At 34.8% G+C, this 19,877-nt stretch overlaps 3 protein-coding genes across 3 annotated transcripts; all 3 read left to right on the plus strand.

The window, feature by feature from the left end:
- On the plus strand, positions 1,322–6,434 carry LOC105165511 (ethylene receptor 1). The gene is made up of 7 exons (XM_011084545.2): positions 1,322–1,489; positions 2,532–3,478; positions 4,114–4,482; positions 4,604–4,870; positions 4,958–5,085; positions 5,189–5,386; positions 5,671–6,434. Exons 2-7 carry the CDS (start codon positions 2,576–2,578, stop codon positions 6,026–6,028), a joined length of 2,223 nt encoding a protein of 740 aa, XP_011082847.1. The 5' UTR covers positions 1,322–1,489; positions 2,532–2,575; the 3' UTR covers positions 6,029–6,434.
- On the plus strand, positions 11,029–16,067 carry LOC105165512 (polyadenylate-binding protein-interacting protein 9). The gene is made up of 10 exons (XM_011084546.2): positions 11,029–12,035; positions 13,124–13,234; positions 13,316–13,360; positions 14,367–14,439; positions 14,542–14,654; positions 14,809–14,868; positions 15,041–15,088; positions 15,174–15,242; positions 15,562–15,623; positions 15,705–16,067. Exons 1-10 carry the CDS (start codon positions 11,655–11,657, stop codon positions 15,760–15,762), a joined length of 1,020 nt encoding a protein of 339 aa, XP_011082848.1. The 5' UTR covers positions 11,029–11,654; the 3' UTR covers positions 15,763–16,067.
- On the plus strand, positions 17,840–19,861 carry LOC105165832 (exopolygalacturonase-like). The gene is made up of 4 exons (XM_020695085.1): positions 17,840–18,208; positions 18,282–18,587; positions 18,692–19,213; positions 19,379–19,861. Exons 1-4 carry the CDS (start codon positions 18,077–18,079, stop codon positions 19,601–19,603), a joined length of 1,185 nt encoding a protein of 394 aa, XP_020550744.1. The 5' UTR covers positions 17,840–18,076; the 3' UTR covers positions 19,604–19,861.

Raw genomic sequence — 19,877 nt, forward strand, 5'->3', positions numbered from 1 at the left:
TAAAAATAGTTTGGGAGAGATATTTTAATAAAATATATTAAAAGTAGAATAAAAAAAATATAAGGATAAGTGAGGAATAAATGAAAAGTACATTTTTATTTTAACAATGTGAAATTATTTTGTCGGGGGTATTTTTTAACCTTTAGAACACCAATATCATCAAAATCAAACCACTAAAAGGCACTTTTGCTAACTCTTTTGGAATTGTCAAAAATCAACATAATTGTTTTATATTTTTTAGCGTGCCCTAAAAAGTAGTCATATCATATTATTATATTTATTTATTATTGTTTAAAAAATTAAAAAGAAATAATGATTTTAGAAAGAAAATTATAAAAAATAAAGGTTAGCAATAAATGTTGATTTTGGCTATACTGTCCATCTTTGAACCAAACAACTTTTTTCCAATTATGAATGTTGATTTCTTAGGAGTTTTGTCAATTATGAATAATGGCAATGTAGAGAATATCATCATTTCCCACTTAAATCATCTTTTTCCAAATTTGCCATTCATAATGACAACAAGATTTTAAGGCCACATTTTCATTCTAAGTCATCAATTTATCATCACACCAACAAATTATTGATACAGTGGTCGTGAATGATGTTTTTGTTTATATTTTGGGTGCATTCGGTGATTTGAATTTGACAGTAGAATTTGGAGAAAAAATTTCAAATAATTTAATTTGAAATTCATTCATATTCAGAAAAATGCAGTTCAAAATAAGAATTGAAAATTTTGAAATTTTTTAAATGTAAAATTGCAGAAAAATTCAAAAGAATTGTCGTTAAAGATTTGAAACCTGTAATTTTAAATATTTCATTATGCCATATTAATGAATTTAAAATCAAAATGTTGATCCTTATTGGACAATTATTACAAACACAAAAAATTAATCAAAAGCTGAGTATCATTATAATTAATATATATATATATATATGTATGTATGTATGTATGGAACTATGAATAGAAACACGTTTCTTGATTGTTATTTTAAGGAATAAAATCGTTTTTTTTGGTAAGAAAAAGAAAAAGCAAAATAGATATTAGAACAACTCTAACTTCCCAAAAAAGAAAAGGGTCCACTCAGCTTCGTCTGCTTGTACTAAAGAAATATATTTCAGACACACCCACCTTCTTTATGCTACCGTCACAGGGATCTCACGAACCGACAAATGTGGACCGTAGGATCTTCGTTTAGGCCCTTGGGTTTCAACGATATCAACGGTGAAAGATAATCTTAGGGTTCAAGAAGTGACGGGTACGTGAGTTTATCAGAGCCTGCTCGAATACATGGTACCCGGACACATTCTCTCTCCCCCTTCTTGTTTGAAAGAGGAGACATTAAAGAAAAGCTTAAGCTGCAGTTTACTGCCGTTAATAAAGTGATTATGCTGCTAATATTTGACAAACGGAGGCATTCAACTTGTGTTTTCTTATCAGAAAAGCTTCTGCTCGAAGAATAGGGAGATCCTCTGAGAATGTTGGGTGAGTTCTTCGGTGCTTTTCTTGCTCCAATTCAAGTTTCGTTTTTTTTGTTTAAGTTTCGTCGGGTTTATTTGTATCAATCTTGTTATCTGGGCTTGTTTTTGCTGGTTTTGGATCCGATTTGCTGTCGAAGGGTTTGTTGTTCCAATGATTTTCAATTCCTGACAGCATCAGGACCATATGTGAAATTCATGTTTTAATTGGGCTTGCTGAGGTTGCGTCTTTGTGTACAGTGGTAGGTAATATGAGGGTTTGCTTCTAGGGTTCTTGGGCAAGCTCTGTTTAATTGGTGCTGGGATTACCTTGATCTAGTGGCAATTGGTTGATGAGAAGGGTGAAAGTTGTTTGAATTGGTTGTTTTTGTGTTAATTTTGTGATGGGCTGGATGTTTCAGCTGTTGGGATTCATTGGAAGTGGATGTAAGGAAGTATCTTTTGAATGGAAGTTCAGTGGCTGCTTTCTTTTGCTTATATGGCTATTAGCACAAGGATAAACATATGATTTTAACTGATTTTCTTTTGGAAAGTTTGGATCATTGTCGAAAGTTTCGATTGGCGGAGTAGAATTCGTAGTAGTGTGTGTGATTTGTTGGCTGCGGTATCACCAAGCTTAGGTAAAGTTAGGGGAGTAGTTTCCTTTTCATAATGTTATATGTTTATATGAATGCATATTTTTACTCTCAATGCTGTCTGTTCAAGTTCTGAACATGCTAAATTATTTGATCTTGAACTTTGCTGCGCGATATTCTCGTGGAATGGAAGGGGAGAAGTTAGGGGAGTAGTTTCGTTAAGTGGATGTTGATATCTGGCATGATCTCTTTATCAATGTCACTATCGTTTGGGAAATTGGTCTGGGAATTTTGTCGGGACTCCGTCATGTATGCTAGCATATGTTGTCTTTATTGTTCGCATCAGTTGGTGTATTGGGGTTTTGTTCAAAATATAATCTTCTTTTCTTCAGATAGTGGTCTTTGTTCTGTTATAACACTGACTACAGGCTTGAATATGGCATATATGAATTCATCCTTTGTTTATTTGTGCAGTTGTGTAGACAAAAGACTAGAAGGGCTCCATTGCTTCGTATAATATGGAGCTTTGCAATTGTATTGAGCCACCATGGCCAGCTGATGAATTGTTGATGAAGTACCAGTATATTTCAGATTTCTTTATAGCATTGGCTTATTTCTCTATCCCTCTGGAGTTGATATACTTTGTTAAGAAATCTGCTGTATTCCCATATAGATGGGTTCTTGTGCAGTTTGGTGCATTTATTGTTCTTTGTGGAGCAACTCACCTGATTAATTTGTGGACATTTACCATGCATACAAGGACTGTGGCTGTTGTGATGACTTCTGCAAAAATTTTGACTGCTGTTGTGTCTTGTGCAACAGCACTTATGCTAGTACATATCATCCCTGATTTATTAAGTGTCAAGACAAGGGAGCTATTTTTGAAAAATAAGGCTGCAGAGCTAGATAGAGAAATGGGCTTGATTCGTACACAGGAAGAAACTGGTAGACATGTTAGAATGCTAACTCATGAAATCAGAAGCACTCTGGATAGACATACGATACTAAAGACTACACTTGTTGAGCTTGGTCGAACGTTGGGCTTGGAAGAGTGTGCATTATGGATGCCCACACGGACAGGATTAGAACTCCATCTTTCCTACACTCTTCGCCACCAAAACCCTGTTGGTTTTACTGTGCCCATACAACTTCCTGTGATCAACCAAGTTTTCAATACCAGTCATGCTGTAAAAATTTCTCCAAACTCTCCTGTTGCCCGACTTCGGCCTGCTGGGAAATACATGCCTGGGGAGGTGGTGGCTGTGCGTGTTCCACTCCTGCATCTATCCAATTTCCAGATACACGATTGGCCTGAACTATCAACTAAACGATACGCTTTGATGGTTTTGATGCTCCCTTCAGACAGTGCTAGGCAGTGGCATGTCCATGAGTTGGAGCTTGTGGAGGTGGTGGCGGATCAGGTTTGAGTCCATCACATCTCTTTCTTAGTCACATGCAAAATTGTGGACAATTTTCGATTGTACTGGATCATTACTGATGTTTTGTTGTTTTTAAAAAGCAAATTTGACACTGGTGTCAGTTTGTTTATATGCCAGATAGGTCAAGAATTTAGATAAAATTAGATATTTAATGTAGTAGGAGTCTCACTCTTGCCCTGTCTCAATTTTTCATAGGGCCTTAAAAAACCCAAGTAATGGTGGTTTTCACTTTTAGGTAAGTGATTTTGCTATTGGTGAAAGGATGATCAATGGATTTCAGGGATCTTTTGTATCTGCGGCCGCTTTAAGTACACTTATTGTGCGTGATCTTGGCTAACTGCTTGCTTCTCATTGTAGAGTGTACTGCTGCTATTTATGATGTAGTTGAGTTGCCAAAAGAGATCTTCATTGATATATAATGTGATGAACTTCTTAATATATAGAGAAACGAGATGTAAATTGTTAAGAAGATGACGAACTTACATGTTTGAGAAACTTTCCATCTTTTCATTGGTTATATTTACTGCCTTCGAATTGTCATTCAGCTGAGCTGAAGGCTCTTTTAAGATTCCTTGATGCATGAGTTCACTATGATGACTGATGGTTTTTTTCATCAGGTTGCTGTTGCTCTTTCTCATGCTGCTATTCTGGAAGAGTCAATGAGGGCGAGGGATCTTCTTATGGAACAGAATGTTGCACTTGATTTAGCAAGAAGAGAAGCAGAGACAGCTGTTCGTGCCCGCAATGATTTCTTGGCTGTCATGAATCATGAAATGAGAACTCCTATGCATGCAATAATTGCTCTCTCATCCTTGTTACAAGAAACTGAGCTAACGCCTGAGCAACGTCTGATGGTTGAAACAATCCTCAAGAGCAGCAACATTTTGGCTACCCTTATCAATGATGTCCTTGATCTTTCAAGGCTTGAAGATGGTAGCCTTCAACTCGAGATAGGAACTTTTAGCCTACATTCACTCTTCAGGGAGGTATGATATGGTGCATTTATTTTTATTTGTTCTGGAATTTCCACAAAGGTGAAGCAAATTATGATTTGTGTTCTATGTAATCTTTTGATCTTAGCTAACTGAAATGTGCTTTTCTTTGTAGGCCCTTAACTTGATAAAACCTGTTGCATCCGTGAAGAAGTTATATGTTACATTGAGTTTGTCTCCAGACTTGCCCGAGTATGCTGTTGGGGATGAAAAACGCCTAATGCAAGTAGTCTTGAATGTCGTCGGGAATGCTGTAAAGTTCACAAAAGAGGGTGGTATCTCAATATCCGCCTTTGTTGCAAAATCAGAATCTCTAAGAGATCCGCGAGCCCCCGATTTTTTCCCTATCCCAAGTGATAATCACTTCTATTTACGTGTAGAGGTCTGTTTTGTGTGCCTAACTAATTTGTCAAGAACTTGATTGTGCTTACTCTTTTAAGTTTCTGATAATTGCTTGTTTGATATTTAGGTGAAAGATACTGGTTCAGGAGTCAATCCTCAAGATACTCCTAAGCTATTCATGAAATTTGTGCAGAGCCAGCCACTTGCTGCCAAAAATTCTAGCGGTAGTGGGCTTGGTCTTGCAATTTGTAAGAGGTAATGTCGCATTCATGGTTCTTCTGCAATATTGTTTGTTTTTTTTCTATGTCACAAAACCCTTTCAAATTTGCCACCCCTTTATCTGGATTTGCGTGATCAGGTTTGTAAATCTCATGGAAGGCCACATTCGAATTGAAAGTGAAGGTCTTGGAAGGGGTTCTACTGCTATCTTTATTGTTAAACTCGGAATTCCCGGACGCTCGAATGAGTCTAAGCTTTCATTTATACACAAAGGTCCAGCAAACCAAGTGAAGCCAAATTTTTCTGGGCTCAAAGTCGTGGTGGTGGATGATAATAGGTTAGTAATGCATGCACCTTCTACAACTTGTTTTTTGGTTCCAGTTCTCACTATTTGTCATTCTACAGAAGGTTCTTATTTCCATTCACAATTATTTATTTTGTTAAAGTTGTTGAATATAATCATTATTGCAGTTCTTATTTGGATGAATTCCAGTTGCATGATGGCGAAATAAAAGATTATATTTTCGTTCTGTATGTGCATGTAAAGTTGATGGTGCAATCTCGTTATCTATGTTTTCAGTTATATCTTTTTGACGTCAATGATGTCCATTAATGACGCAGTGTCGGTCGTATGGTAACGAGGGGTCTCCTCGTCCACCTAGGATGTGATGTATTAGCTATTGCTTCAGGAGACGAGTGCATTAGAGTTGTCACTCATGAGCACAAGGTAGTGTTCCTTGACGTGACCATGCCAGGCACCGATAGCTTTGAAGTTGCCGTCCGGATACATGAAAAATTTGCAAAACGTCCAGACAGGCCTATCATTGTAGCGCTTACAGGAAACACTGATAGAACGACGAGAGAGAATTGCCTGAGGGTTGGCATGGCTGGAGTCATACTGAAGCCCGTCTCAGTAGATAAAATGAGAAGTGTTCTGTCTGATCTCTTAGAGCATGGATATCTGGTTGAGTCTCAGTAAGCCATAGGACAAGTTTGCTGGTCTGAGAGACGAGGTACATTCTTGTGCCAAATGGATTATAGTGAATATATTGCGCTGAATCGCCGCCTGTCGATGGAAGTTATGGTTGGAATAATTTGAATAGGCGAATTGAAGGCTGGTTTGAAATGTGCCGTGATCGTTAGAATGACGATCACGAAAATTGACAAAAAGTTGTGAAGATGACTGTTCTGAGGATTAGTTGCAAGGATGTAGCTTTGCATGCACAAGAAGCTGGAGCTCATTTGACTTTGTTCAACTTCTGTTTCAATGTAAGATTTTGTGCATGCAGTTAGTAATAGAGAATTATGTCCTTGATAATATCTCAGTACTGTGTAAGAAATATTATTATAGAGGAATTTAAGAAAAGACAAATCTTGTTGGCATTTCCTTGCTCTCTTACCTCTTCCCTGCAAACCTCAAGAGAGATCGATGTAATTTTATTCTTTTTTTAAAAATATGAAGTCACTTAAACAAATCTAAAGATTTGTTATTTGGGATTTGGAATCTCGATCTTCAAATAAATCAATCCAAACAAAATTTTTAGTTCATAATGGAACTATTTTGGACACAAGTGAATTACACCGTGCATGAAGTTACACTTATTATATAGTTAATTTTGTCCAATTCAATTTCATCTGAGCAAATTTTTTTTTTTTTTGTAAATAATGATATTTGAGTATACATTTATATTCACCTCAAATTAAAATTGAAAAGAAAAAAGAACATTATTTGACTTTTTATTATTATTTTCATATAATAATATGGTATAGACTCAGAATCCCATCTCAATTACACACGACAAATATAATTAGAGTTGCGTTTGCAATTGGCCATTTATTTAAAAATGTGAATAAAATGTGACAGGCAAATAGTGTGGTGGTGTTTATTATTCTGCGGGAAACCCTTTCCACACCATCACAAGATTGTCTTAACTTCAATGTCCTACCTAATTATGCAAACCTGTCAGTCTCCCACCGAGCATGTCTTAATCTAGTGGTTAAGGTTAAATTTAAATTTAAATTATATAAATAAATTCAAAAAGCCAAGGTTTCGGATTTTATCCGATGTGTGGGTTTCACTTTATGCGAGTTATTGTAATTTGTTTACGGTCATATTAATATATTGGTTGAATCGAGCGTTATTATTTTTAGTGTATCAATGTACTGATTGAATAGATGTAATGCATGTAAAAATTATTCTGACCTCACACATTTTTAAACTTGGAAAATTAATGTAGCCTAAATTATTATTAATGTTATTCTCATGAAATAAATGGATAGGAAGTGTTATTCTAAAAGTAATTTTAATTAATTATCAAGTTGCATATATAGTTGTTCCAAATTAATACACTTATTGACTTGATTTCACATTTTTACATTTATACTTGGGGTTTTCCGATTCAGAAAAATTAACTTATTTTTATAGGTAAATTACGTTGATATTCCAAATTAGGTCTAATTACATAAATACTTTATATTCTTTATAAAATTATAAGTACACCCCTTGAGATGACAGTTATAAGTACACTTCCTATTCAGTGGTAAATTTAACACAAATACCTTATGATGTGTACATCACAATAAACACGTATTTATTTAATTAAATCTATTTTCAGAGGGTGTCGATGTAATTTATCCTTTTATTATTGAATTCAGATTGTAGACGACTTATACCTAAATATAGTTAGGTATTAAGACATATGACTTATGTTGCACGCAACATATATACGAACATTTAATATGTACGCAAATCATTTTTCACTTGTGGTAATTTTATTTTTCATCCAAAAATTAGAGTATCAAATCGTAGTTTCAACTAATAATTTTTTAGTTTAGTGGTTAAGGTCGAGGTCCCGTAGTTCAGTTCAAAGTAATGGTGCGAGTTCCACCAGATGTGTGGGTGTTTGTCTCATTTTTATGTAAGTTTGTTGTAATTTGTTATTTCATAATTTTTAGTTGTATCGGTGTATCGATCGAACTGATACATTGCTCAGTTGTTCAATTTGTTCAAATATCGATATAATAATATAATTACCATTTTTATCTCAAAAAAATAAAAAAAGTCGTAGTTTCAAAGAAAATAGAAAATGAATTTGAAAAAGGAACTAATTATTTCTTTTTTTACCTTTAAAATGGTTAAACCAACTTAAGAAAATAAATAAATAAATAAAAATCCCTTTCCCACACCTTCCGTCAAAATCAAATAAAGTTAATAACTTAGTACAGTCAATAAAGTCATTAATGTACAATTGATTTTTTTGTTTTGGGAAAAAATTTAAAAAAGTCAAAATTATAGTTGAAAGTCCATATCTCCGACCAGTTTGTACCTTATAAAAACATAGTCAAAATATGAAATGAAGCAATACCATCTTGAGTAAACTCACTGCAATAAAATATAAAATTAGTCAGAAAATATCAAGTTTTTTTTTTTTTATAAAATTATCATGAAAAATACGTATTAAGTGACAACAGTTTTGATCTTATCAGTATATAATTATTAATGACAACACAAGATAAAGATAAATACTTATTACGTCGTCACTATATAATTATCACTGATTGTCTCTAGTGACTTTTTTATACACACATTTTTTGTTACTAATTTTTGTTAATAACAACACTTACAAAATAATTGTCATTGTTAGAACTGTGAAATTCATTAATGTGACAAATAGAAATTCTCGTCTCTAAGTATATATATTTCGTGACAATATTAATATCGTCGTTTAATTTTTTTGTCGACAACCTTCTCTTTTGATGCAGTGACTCCGTGATTAAAATTTATAGGGTAAATTGGAGCTACCTTCCTTATGGTATGATACAATTATGAATACATTCTCGTTGTTTGAAAAATTAAATATATCTTTTTTTAAAAAATAATATGTACCCCTAAAGAAATTACTACTTTACCTTTGCAGAATTAAAAAAGAAATTGAGGTGGATAAGTAAATATATACATAGAACATATTAGTCCATAAAATATATATATATATATATATATTTATAAATGCATGAATTTAATTTCCCAAGAAAAAAACTATTAATACCTATTCTGCATAGATACATAAATGTCAAAGCACAGTTGCTGTATGCCCCCCACAATATGCAAACTCGTTTTCACCCCACCAATAACTCCACTTCAACCCTCTCATAATTAATGAAAATGCGATTAATTATGCATAAGTGAAATTCCATTTACAGTACCTAATTAAAAGCGTGCATGGTAATCAAAGCCCGCGGTTAGGTCAAATCCCCACCTCCCAATTCTCTTTCCACTTAAATTTCATTCAACCTTTTTTTTTTCTACAATAAATTTGTAATAAATCAATAAAAATAAATATGAATTCATGCAATTTATTTGTTAATATCAATAAATTCAAAATTTTAATTAATAGAAAAATTTATTTATCAGACGAAAATAAAAATTATGGGGTACTAAATATAAGATAACGAAAGAAAAAGAAGTAACAATTTATTTGAAGTCGGTGCATTAATGCCGGTATAATAGGAAACAAAATGAAATGTTAGTAAAAGTGTAATAGAAAGAAAAAAAAAATTATAACGAGCTCCCTTGAGGGCAGGCATAATTATAAATACCCCTTATTCAGAAAATTATAAATATTTTTTGATATCTGATATGTCAACTTTGCGCTTGTTGCATTTTTTTTAAATAAAAAATTATAAAAGGAATAGGATGAGAGGAATTGAAAATTTTAAAAAATTGTAAAAAAAGTATCCACTTTGTTCATAATTTTTTAAAAAAATAAATGAAATTATAATTTATAGTTCATAAGGATATTTTGATCAATTCATCATAAAAAATAGATGAGAACCTAATAGAGATTAATTGATTGAGTTAGGTTATTAGATAATCGTTAAAATCATGGGGTTTTAGTAATTTTTCGAACGAGGTATTTATAGTAAGAGATAATTACACTTTCTTCTCTTGAGATTTGTTTAATTACACGTAGACCATTTGTGGTTTAGAAATTATATCTAATATCACTGATATTTACTTTCATATATCAAATAAGTCTCTTTATTAGTTAAAATTATCAAATTTATTGATATTAACAAAAAATCGAATAAAAATTCATATTTACCCCGATTAACTTATTATTAATTTATTATAAATTAAATAAAAATTTTAATAGCCAAATTATGCTTATACATTTTCACATATTAATGCATGCGAGAAAATATATTTGTATTATTACAAGTGCATATTAGTTAAAAAAAATTATTTAACCTGCAGTATATCTGTAATAAGTTAATTGAGGGTAAATATCAATTTTTATCTAATTTTTTTATTAATATTAAAAAATTCAGTAAACTCAAAAAAATTATATATAATTTTTTTAGAAAAAAAGAGTGTAATGATTTCCGTCAAATTAAAAAAAAACTCATTTAAATTTAAAAAACAAATAAAAAAAAACGAGAAAGAAGAGATAAGGAAATGTAAATTAGAATCCCAACAAAAAGAGGCAGTTATGATTTATGAAAGCCATATCCTCTGTCGCACAAAATAACAAACAAAACAAAAATTATTTAACCTGCAGTATATCTGTAATAAGTTAATTGAGGGTAAATATCAATTTTTATCTAATTTTTTTATTAATATTAACAAATTCAGTAAACTCAAAAAAATTATATATAATTTTTTTAGAAAAAAAGAGTGTAATGATTTCCGTCAAATTAAAAAAAAACTCATTTAAATTTAAAAAACAAATAAAAAAAAACGAGAAAGAAGAGATAAGGAAATGTAAATTAGAATCCCAACAAAAAGAGGCAGTTATGATTTATGAAAGCCATATCCTCTGTCGCACAAAATAACAAACAATACAAAAGCCAACCTCAAATAGTCATCTTACGTTACCCCTCTCTCTCTCTCTCACGCACACACACACACACAGAGTACCCTACCCCCCCACCCCCACCTCCACCCCCATCTCCCCCATTTTTGACGTTCCTAACTTTAATACGCTTTCAACTCTCTCATTTCTCTCTCCTGCTTTATCTCTAGCGTATATGTATGTATACATTGTGTATAGTATGTACATATGTATGTAGAGGTATACATACGCACTCTCTCTCTTGAGCAACAACAAAAAGAAGGGTAGAGAAAAGCCAAGGCAAGGCCACCTGTTGGTTCATTCCATAAACCACCAACAAAAACCACTGCCACTTGTGATCAAAAATTTGTTACAGAAAACCCTTCAAGAATATTGTATCTTTCGCATTAGTTTCTCTCTTATCTTTCTCTCTCTTTCAGATCACTTTTCTACCTTTTTCACCAAATGGGTTTTTGGTTTTAGGCCCTCTATTGAGTTATATGCGTACACATACATTGGGAGAATCCAACTAGATTCTATACAGAGATCACCGGAATCTGAAACAGAGAAAAAACCCTTTCTGGACTGATCTCTATGCTCGTGTAGAGATATAAAAAAGATTGGGTTTTTATCTTTGAGGGAAGGAACACAAGAAAGATTGGAGTTTTTTTTATTTATAGACTTGAGTCGGAATTCTTCTGTGGATAGCTGTTTATTGTTTCTTTATTGTAGCAAATTTTGGGCCTTTTGTGTTTGTGGGGTTTTCTTGATTCCATGGCTGCCGGTGCAGAGGTGTCTGGTGAAGCAGCAGTATTGGGAATGGAGTCCCCTGCTGCTGTTCTTGAGCCTTCATCACCAAAGAACACCATTCCCACCAGTGAAAAGAATCTTGAAAAATATGATAATTCCAATACTGAGAAGGCTGGGGAAACTGATGTAGCTGATGGTGTTAAGGAGTCTGATTTGAATTCCAATTCAGGTTCGAAATCGGAACTTGAAATGAAGGAACTTGTGGATATGTGGAAGAAGCTGAAGTTGAACCCCCTGGCCAAGGAGTTTGTTCCTTCCTCGCATTATCAAGGCCAAATGGGGGCTTTCAATTTTGTGCCTATCAATAAGAATTTGGGAAATGATGGTTTCCCGAATCATCAAAGGGTATAAATTCAGTTGTTTCATGGATTATTTTTCACCTTGCTGGTTTATTGATTTGATTAATCAGTTTGTAATTTATGGAGCGTGATTTTAATTGTGGGATTGATTCTTATAATCGTTACATGATTTTGAATTGAATTCTTCTGGTTTGTGGCATTCAATTAGTTTGCAGTATGATGCTTATTTAAAAATGAGAAATTCCTTTTAAAGTCATAGAACTCCTGGTGGAATTCTTTTAATAAAAATTGGGGAGCTTTTCTTGTTAATTCTTTTAACGTAGTTCTTATGTTATGATTAACTGCTTTTGCATTGGAGTTATGATGACATGATACATTGTCGGCCAGGAGGATTCAAGATTGATTTTTTATTTGTACTTGCAGAAAGGATTTTCTAGATTAGAGTTGTCATAGCACAAGGGATGAGTGCCTTTGTCTAATTTCTGTAGTGAACCAACTCGTTTTGTATATTAATGTGAAAAGGTTTCTGTTAGCTGTTAACTATTTCCATCCAGATCTGTTACTGCTTTTGCATTGTTCTTTCTGCGGCAAGTTGAAGTTGAAACTACCATATGCTTCTATCACGCCAAGATTTTCTACATTTTGGTTGGAAAAAGAATAGATTTTTTTTACATTTGTGGTTATGGAAATGATCTTACAATTAGTTCTGAGGTGTATTCTTTTTAGATTATTGTTGTTAGGTTTGTTATTAACTTCAATTTTCATTTTAATTGCTGAGATTCACTTGGTCTTGACAATAGACGTGGCCCATTGACAATCCGAGGTTGAGTACACAAGGACTCACATTTTGGATAGTATACATAAATGCACTTACATGCATGAATCTCATTATTGATTTACATTGGAATTAGCAATCACATAATATCTGATTGTTTGAAAAATTGATTGTTAATCTAATGCTTTGTCATATGTCACCACATCACTACTTCATCATGTTGTTTCACTTCAAGTTTTTGCATGTCATTATCTCTGGGTTGGACTATGTGCATGCTTCATATGTTTATAATCAAGACTGTTACATTCTCTTGCTTATTTTTTCCCTAATGGTGCTCCCGTTGTGCTTTGTTTTGTCAGAGAAGAAATAACTACAACCAGGGTCGGAAGAGAATGAATGGCAGAGCGTTCAGAGCTCAAAGAGAAGATAGCATTAGACGAACTGTCTATGTTTCGGACATTGATCACAATGTACGTAAAGTTATGAATTTCATTGTATCTTAGCAATTCCTGTAATTCTTATTGATAAGATTTTCTTGCCTCTTAAAAAAGATCACGGAGGAGCAGCTTGCTGCCTTATTCAGCGCCTATGGACAGGTCAGTCACTCTGCTTAGTAGATTATTTTTTTCTGCTCTAGATTTTAGGATACCGTACAAACGTTGCAATTTGATGGTCTCTGATATTGTTGAGTTTGTGAAACTTCAAATGCTATAAAGAAGCAGCTGACTAATCATCATAGGCTTATGATCCCACGTTATAGACAATGTAAACTGCACTTCAGCTGGGCTCATTTAGGCAAATCAGAAACCAGCTCAAGATTTAGATGGAAAAATCTTATTGCTATTGCAGGTACAGCTGCTTGGCAAGTTCAATTGCAATTTATTGTTAGAAGAACCATAATGCGGTGCAACATAGGAGGGGATTTTCTGTAGGACGAATGCAGCTCATCATGTTATAGCTTGACCTGCTTTGACAAACGGGTATAAAGAGACTCCAATGAGAATATATAGCGTGTTTAGGCACCAAATAAGTACTTATATGTAGTTATGCCATTCTAATGGATATCCCTCTCCTCTTGGTACCACCCACTCCATATCAGTTTTCAGGAGATTGAAGTAATTATTTCATGGTATCATATCTGAGTCATGAGAAAAACACACGTGCCTACCCTTTTACATGTTTGTCATGTTCCCTGAGTTTGCTAATGTGGCCATTCTATAGTTACTACCTTAGTTGCTCTTTGACGACTGATATTTCATACCTAAGAGCACTAGCATCCCTTCTCATGGAGTAGCTCTGTATGTGCATATATGATGAGGGTGGCACATGCTGCATTATTTTGTGAGGTATCATCATGGTGCAACATTATCAACCAGACTGATCTTTAAAAGTAAATCATGTTGTTTGTTGAGAAAATTGTCCATCAAGTTTTGTCTGTAAATCTGACTCTCCTTTGTTGTGATAGCCACCTCCCCCTTTTGCCTGGAGAATTTTCGCCATTCTCATTTAAGTGAATATATCGTACATATTTGTCTCCTGAACGATAAACAAGGCATATCTTGATGATATCTTCCACTTCTATGTCTTCTATTTACTTTGTAGGTTGTTGATTGTCGAGTTTGTGGTGATCCACATTCCCGTCTTCGCTTTGCTTTTGTAGAATTTGCTGATGAGTGTAAGCAATCTTTTTCTTTCCATTCCCTCTTCCTTAGAGAAACTTAACATGTTTGTCTAATCTTTTAAACCTTATCTTACCTCATACCACTAATGTTATCAGATTCTGCAAGAGCTTCTCTTAGCCTGTATGGAACGCTGTTAGGTTTCTCTCCTGTCAAGGTCTTGCCTTCTAAAACTGCGATTCTTCCTGTGAACCCTACATTCCTCCCCAGGGTAAGAAGATTTGCAACAATCCTGTAACGTGAACAATTTTCTTAATATCCCTCCTCCCCCCAGTTCGCACTTCACATTTATCTTGTTTCTTTCTCATGTTTATGTGTTCGAGTTAAATTTCGTCACATATAACTCCAATGGATTGTTTGTGTAGTCAGAGGATGAACGTGAGATGTGCGCCAGAACAGTCTACTGCACAAACATTGATAAGAAGGTACACGTGACATGTTAGTGTTGTAATACCTTATATTTTCTGCATATTTTTCAAGTGCTGCCACATCTAATCTGATAAAACAATCTGCGGGTTATGATGCTCTTATTGTCATGGATGACATGGAAGTGAGATATTAAAATATATTCATGTTTACATGTGTTGTCCTGAGCAGGTTTCTCAGGCTGATGTCAAGAATTTCTTTGAAACAAGATGCGGTGAGGTATGCATAAATTCCATAACAGGGTTTAGTTTTGCAGCTTGTCAGCTTAATTTGTCCAATAACTGGATAAATCTCTTAATTGTAGGTTTCCCGCCTGAGGCTATTAGGGGATCAGATGCACTCTACGCGAATTGCTTTTGTTGAATTTTTCATGGTACTTTACTCTTTCTGACTGCAACTGCTAGAGTATTGTTTTAGTCTCTTGCTTCCAGCAATGCTGCTTCTCCAAAACAACATCATACCGTGTAAATAGGTATCTGGTTACAATCAAAATAGAAAAATCTTATCACCAAATGACTAGCTGGAGAAATTTGAGATGGTCAGAGTCGTGTAATTGTTAATACATTTCAGACACGTTATGAGAAGACAGAGAAACCACTTCAGCTGCAAATTTGATTCTTGAAACTTACTCTCTCTACAAGCACAGAGTTAAAAAGAACTTAATAGAAGTTGACTCGTATAAACATATGCAGGCTGAGAGTGCAATATTGGCCCTTGATTGCTGTGGTGAACTTCTTGGATCTCAACGCATCAGGTACAAGTTGTCGTCTAAGTCATGACTACTTCTCTGGCAAGTCCGTAACATTCCCTCTTAACTAGTCTCACAATATTGCAGGGTAAGTCCATCAAAGACGCCTGTGAGGCCACGAGTTTCCCGCCCTGGAGCACAGTAATCTGATAGAGAATCCTTATCAGAGAAGGGAGTTGGCATTTGTTCTCTTGGGGAGAGACTACTTCAAAAATGAAGTGGTGGTGAAACTTATCTCTGTTTCCGTTGTTTTCCTTTCTGAGAACAGTAACCTTTTCTTGCTACTTACTAAACTCTTGATGTTCATCTAAGTTTAACTGGGATGGCCCCGGACTTGAGTACTTATTACTCCAATTGATCATCTAATGCTACTAGCTTCAGTAGAAAAATGGTAATCTGGAACTTTTTCTCAGTGCATTTACTCTGAATTGGCAGTGAACATTAGGCTTCCCTCTGTCGGGTTTTGCAATTCTGGCCGATCACTGCTTGCCATTCCTCCGTATATGTTATAGTTGCAATGTTTAAAGAGCAAACGTAATGGAAAATTTAGGTGCTTGAAATAGTCTTCTGGGGAATGGATTGCAGAGGGAACAGGGTTGGGCCGTTTTTCCTTAGACAGAGGGAACCAGTTTTGATCCTTGTATAAAAATAAAATAAAATTTTAAAAAAAAAGAAGAGAATTTTGTTGAAGGAAGAGAGTGACGCACATAGTGGGAGGTGTAGTATGTGAGATGATGATCAAGCCTTTCTGTTATAGTTTCCCTTGTCTTTGTTGGGGTTGGTGGATTGTGTATTATTGTTTGTTGGAGTCCTTTTGATGGAAAATGAATCACGATACCAAGTACATTGAACTTCTTACTTTGCTGTCTGCCTAAACGTCATCGTATTGTTTACACCTTTTCGTTATTGATTGTAATTATGATAAAAAAAAAAAAATCATATATTTTTGGGTGTCGCCACGACTTGATAACTTAAAATGGTGAAATGTAATAATTAGGCAAACAAAAAACAAAATGAAATATTCTTTTTAAAAAATGAATTGTTCAGATAATTCTAACAGAATTTCTATTTTTCTTGGCCGGTAATGAATTCTCATTTTTACCTTCCGGAGATAGAGATTAGAGAAGGTGAGTAGTGGAAGCTCTTTAGGCATATTTTTAGCCACAAAACACTGAATAGAGATGGCAGCTGGCCAAGTTTGGAGCGGGTTTGGATTTGGACCCGCCCCAGACTCGGGATTCGATTAATATTTTTAAAATATTAAAAAATATACATTTTTTTAAAAAATAATGCTACCATAATTGTGTAAATATTAGACGATAATATTATTGAAAAGTTCATATTTTTATTTTTTGTCAATTTATATGTCCATATTTTAGGCATTAAAATATTAAAAATATAGAATATGTGGTATTTATACACATTAAGAACGGCTATAAAGTATTTATATCATGATTTCAATTTATAAAAATATTAAGTTTATGTATTGTATGTAAGTATAAATAAATTTAAAATATTTTTTTATATGTACAAATATATTTCATATAAGTATATATAAAATATATTAAAAAAATATCGGGCCCGGTTCGGAGCGGATCGGGTCTAAGTCTAATCCATTAAGACCAGATCAGATCCATCCCCAAACCCATTTAAGACTTCAAAATCTTTCCTAATTGGGACGGTCCTAGGCCAACTTAAACCCATTATCCGCATCATTATTTGAAAAAAAATTCTAATTCAGAATAGGTTTGATCGGGTCTCAATTAATTATAGGCAAATATAATACATGACAAGTATATCGCATTTATTCTTGATTGATGTAGTTCAACGGAACCTAATTTGAGTAAAATTTTTCCTATAATTTGTCTTACAGCGACGTGCACTTTAAATTATCTCACTACTTAAAAATATACATTGTCCAAATTTCTATATATTGCCTTTTTACATTTATTTATTTTTTATTGGGATGAAATAGAGTTAGGTGCATTATAAGGGCTGTTTCACCAAATCCCTACCTCTCTTCAGCTTATAATGAAAACTTGATAAATTGCATTTACCAATATTCTTTAATTCTCATCCAACTTCTTCTGCACTGCATTCCCTTTCTTGTCTTAAAAAAACCTATATACTTGAAATTCATTAACACATAGTACTACTTAATGCATCCAACTCCTCGTTTCCGTTTCTTTTTTGACCACCCCTTTAATTCCTTTCTACAATTAACCATCATTCATTTATCCCATGTTTAAATACACACACAAGAACAAGAATAAGATTGAAGAAGACGACTAGTGATGGAGTGATGGTAAGTAGACAGTCAAGAACCATTATCATCCTTCTTAATTTACTCCTTACGTTTCCGTTTCATTCAGCTTTCACTATTCCATCTCCATATATTCCACATTGCCCTGCAACTCTCACAAATCATCCTCCTCCTCAACAACAACAAACTAAGTATCATGAACTCCGTACTAGTTCTTGCCGTCTTGTCCCTTTTCCTACTCCCGGTCGTGTGCCGGAGCCATGGACCCAAAGTTTTCAGTGTCCTACGTTACGGGGCTGTTGCGGATAACAAGACCGACAACACTAAGGTAATAACATGTTTGCACTAAGATAAAATAAATGGATAATTGTGACCGACTAGAACTCTTATGATTCTTGTAGGCATTTATGAGAGCTTGGGTTGCAGCATGCCGATGGAGGGGGAAGAGCAGGGTTTTGATCCCTCCAGGATCCTACTATTTAGCTTCTCTTATCCTCCGCGGCCCGTGCAATGGTCCTAAACAGTTTGTGATCAAAGGAGTGTTGACGGCTCCTACTAAACCTGCTTTATTTTTCATTGATCATTGGATCACATTCCAGCATATCAACAAACTCAAGATTTACGGCGGAGGTACGTTGGATGGCCAGGGTGCCTCAGCTTGGCCCTACAACAATTGCCGCACTGGATCTTGCAAGCCTCTTCCTGTCGTGAGTTCATGATCTAGCTCTTTGTCTGAATTTCTTCTGTTTTAAATCATTATTTTATGTTAAATTTAAGGGATCGAGTTGTAATTTTCTGTAAATATGAACAGTCTCTTCGGCTGGATTTCGTGAACGATTCAAAAATAAGCAACATAAAGTCGATCAACAGCAAAAATTTCCATTTCAACGTCTTCTCCTGCTACCGTCTGAACTTCAGCCGGGTGACGATATCAGCTCCCGAGGACAGTCCCAACACCGACGGGATTCACGTCGGCGGCTCCGGCGATGTCGCCATTGACACGGCGGATATAGCAACCGGAGACGACTGCATATCCATCGGGCCGGGTAATAAAGGGATCCGTATCTCGAATGTGGTTTGCGGGCCAGGCCACGGGATCAGCGTCGGGAGCTTGGGGAAATCCGACAGGGAGGAAGGGGTTAGCGGCGTCAGCGTGGTGAACTGCACGTTCAGGGGGACGCTTAACGGTGTTCAGATCAAGACGTGGCCCGACCCGGAAGCGGCCGGCGGGTTTGCTTCGGACTTCATGTATGATAATATTGTGATGGAGGATGTGGACAATCCCATCTTCATTAATCAGCAGTATTGCCCCTACAACTTATGCAGTGCACAGGTAATTTAATTCAATTTAATTTCTTATAAAATACTTTAAATTATTATTAGTAAAGCGCGATAGCAACCAACACTGAAATCGGACAATACAGTCTATCTTATGATATGTACCGATTGTCCTGTCATGAATATGATATAAATCTGATTACTGACGAATTTGTTCCAGGGATCGTCAAAGATTCAAATAAGCAATATTACGTTTAGTAACATTTGGGGGACTTCTACGACGAAAGATGCAGTGAAACTAGAATGTAGCGAGAGCAATCCATGCCATGACATTGCACTAGAAAACATCAACCTAAAAGGTCCTGGGGGAGTCTCCTCGTCTTCATGCTCCAACGTCCATGGTAGGTCCCGAGCCCCAGTAAATCCGCCTTCTTGCATACGCTAGCTACGATGATTCTACGTATCTTTCAGTTTAAGAGTAGATTGTAAGTAAATCAGACAAAGAATCTCCGATTAAGGTTGCTAGTCGTTTTTGCAATCTTAATTCCATGTGGTGATGAGACACAAAGGATGGATGCAGTGCTGTGTTTCTTTTTGACTTAAACAGTACTTCCTGTTTCTTGTAGGTTTTGACTCATGGATTTTTAAGAGGGTTTTGTGCCGTAGACATAGAGACTCATATTACTTCTGTTGTTACATAAAATTTCCCCAACTCCTAA

Source organism: Sesamum indicum, linkage group LG6 (genome assembly GCF_000512975.1).
Source record: "Sesamum indicum cultivar Zhongzhi No. 13 linkage group LG6, S_indicum_v1.0, whole genome shotgun sequence".
Lineage (NCBI taxonomy): Eukaryota > Viridiplantae > Streptophyta > Magnoliopsida > Lamiales > Pedaliaceae > Sesamum > Sesamum indicum.

Coding starts and splice junctions, on each gene's coding strand:
- LOC105165511 (XM_011084545.2), top strand. CDS start 2,576: ATGGAGCTTTGCAATTGTATTGAGCCACCATGGCCAGCTGATGAATTG. Junction 4,483..4,603: donor TACATTCACTCTTCAGGGAG/GTATGATATGGT, acceptor TTTTCTTTGTAG/GCCCTTAACTTGATAAAACC. Junction 5,086..5,188: donor GGTCTTGCAATTTGTAAGAG/GTAATGTCGCAT, acceptor TTGCGTGATCAG/GTTTGTAAATCTCATGGAAG.
- LOC105165512 (XM_011084546.2), top strand. CDS start 11,655: ATGGCTGCCGGTGCAGAGGTGTCTGGTGAAGCAGCAGTATTGGGAATG. Junction 13,235..13,315: donor TTTCGGACATTGATCACAAT/GTACGTAAAGTT, acceptor CTCTTAAAAAAG/ATCACGGAGGAGCAGCTTGC. Junction 14,869..15,040: donor GCACAAACATTGATAAGAAG/GTACACGTGACA, acceptor TGTCCTGAGCAG/GTTTCTCAGGCTGATGTCAA.
- LOC105165832 (XM_020695085.1), top strand. CDS start 18,077: ATGAACTCCGTACTAGTTCTTGCCGTCTTGTCCCTTTTCCTACTCCCG. Junction 18,209..18,281: donor ACAAGACCGACAACACTAAG/GTAATAACATGT, acceptor TGATTCTTGTAG/GCATTTATGAGAGCTTGGGT. Junction 19,214..19,378: donor ACAACTTATGCAGTGCACAG/GTAATTTAATTC, acceptor AATTTGTTCCAG/GGATCGTCAAAGATTCAAAT.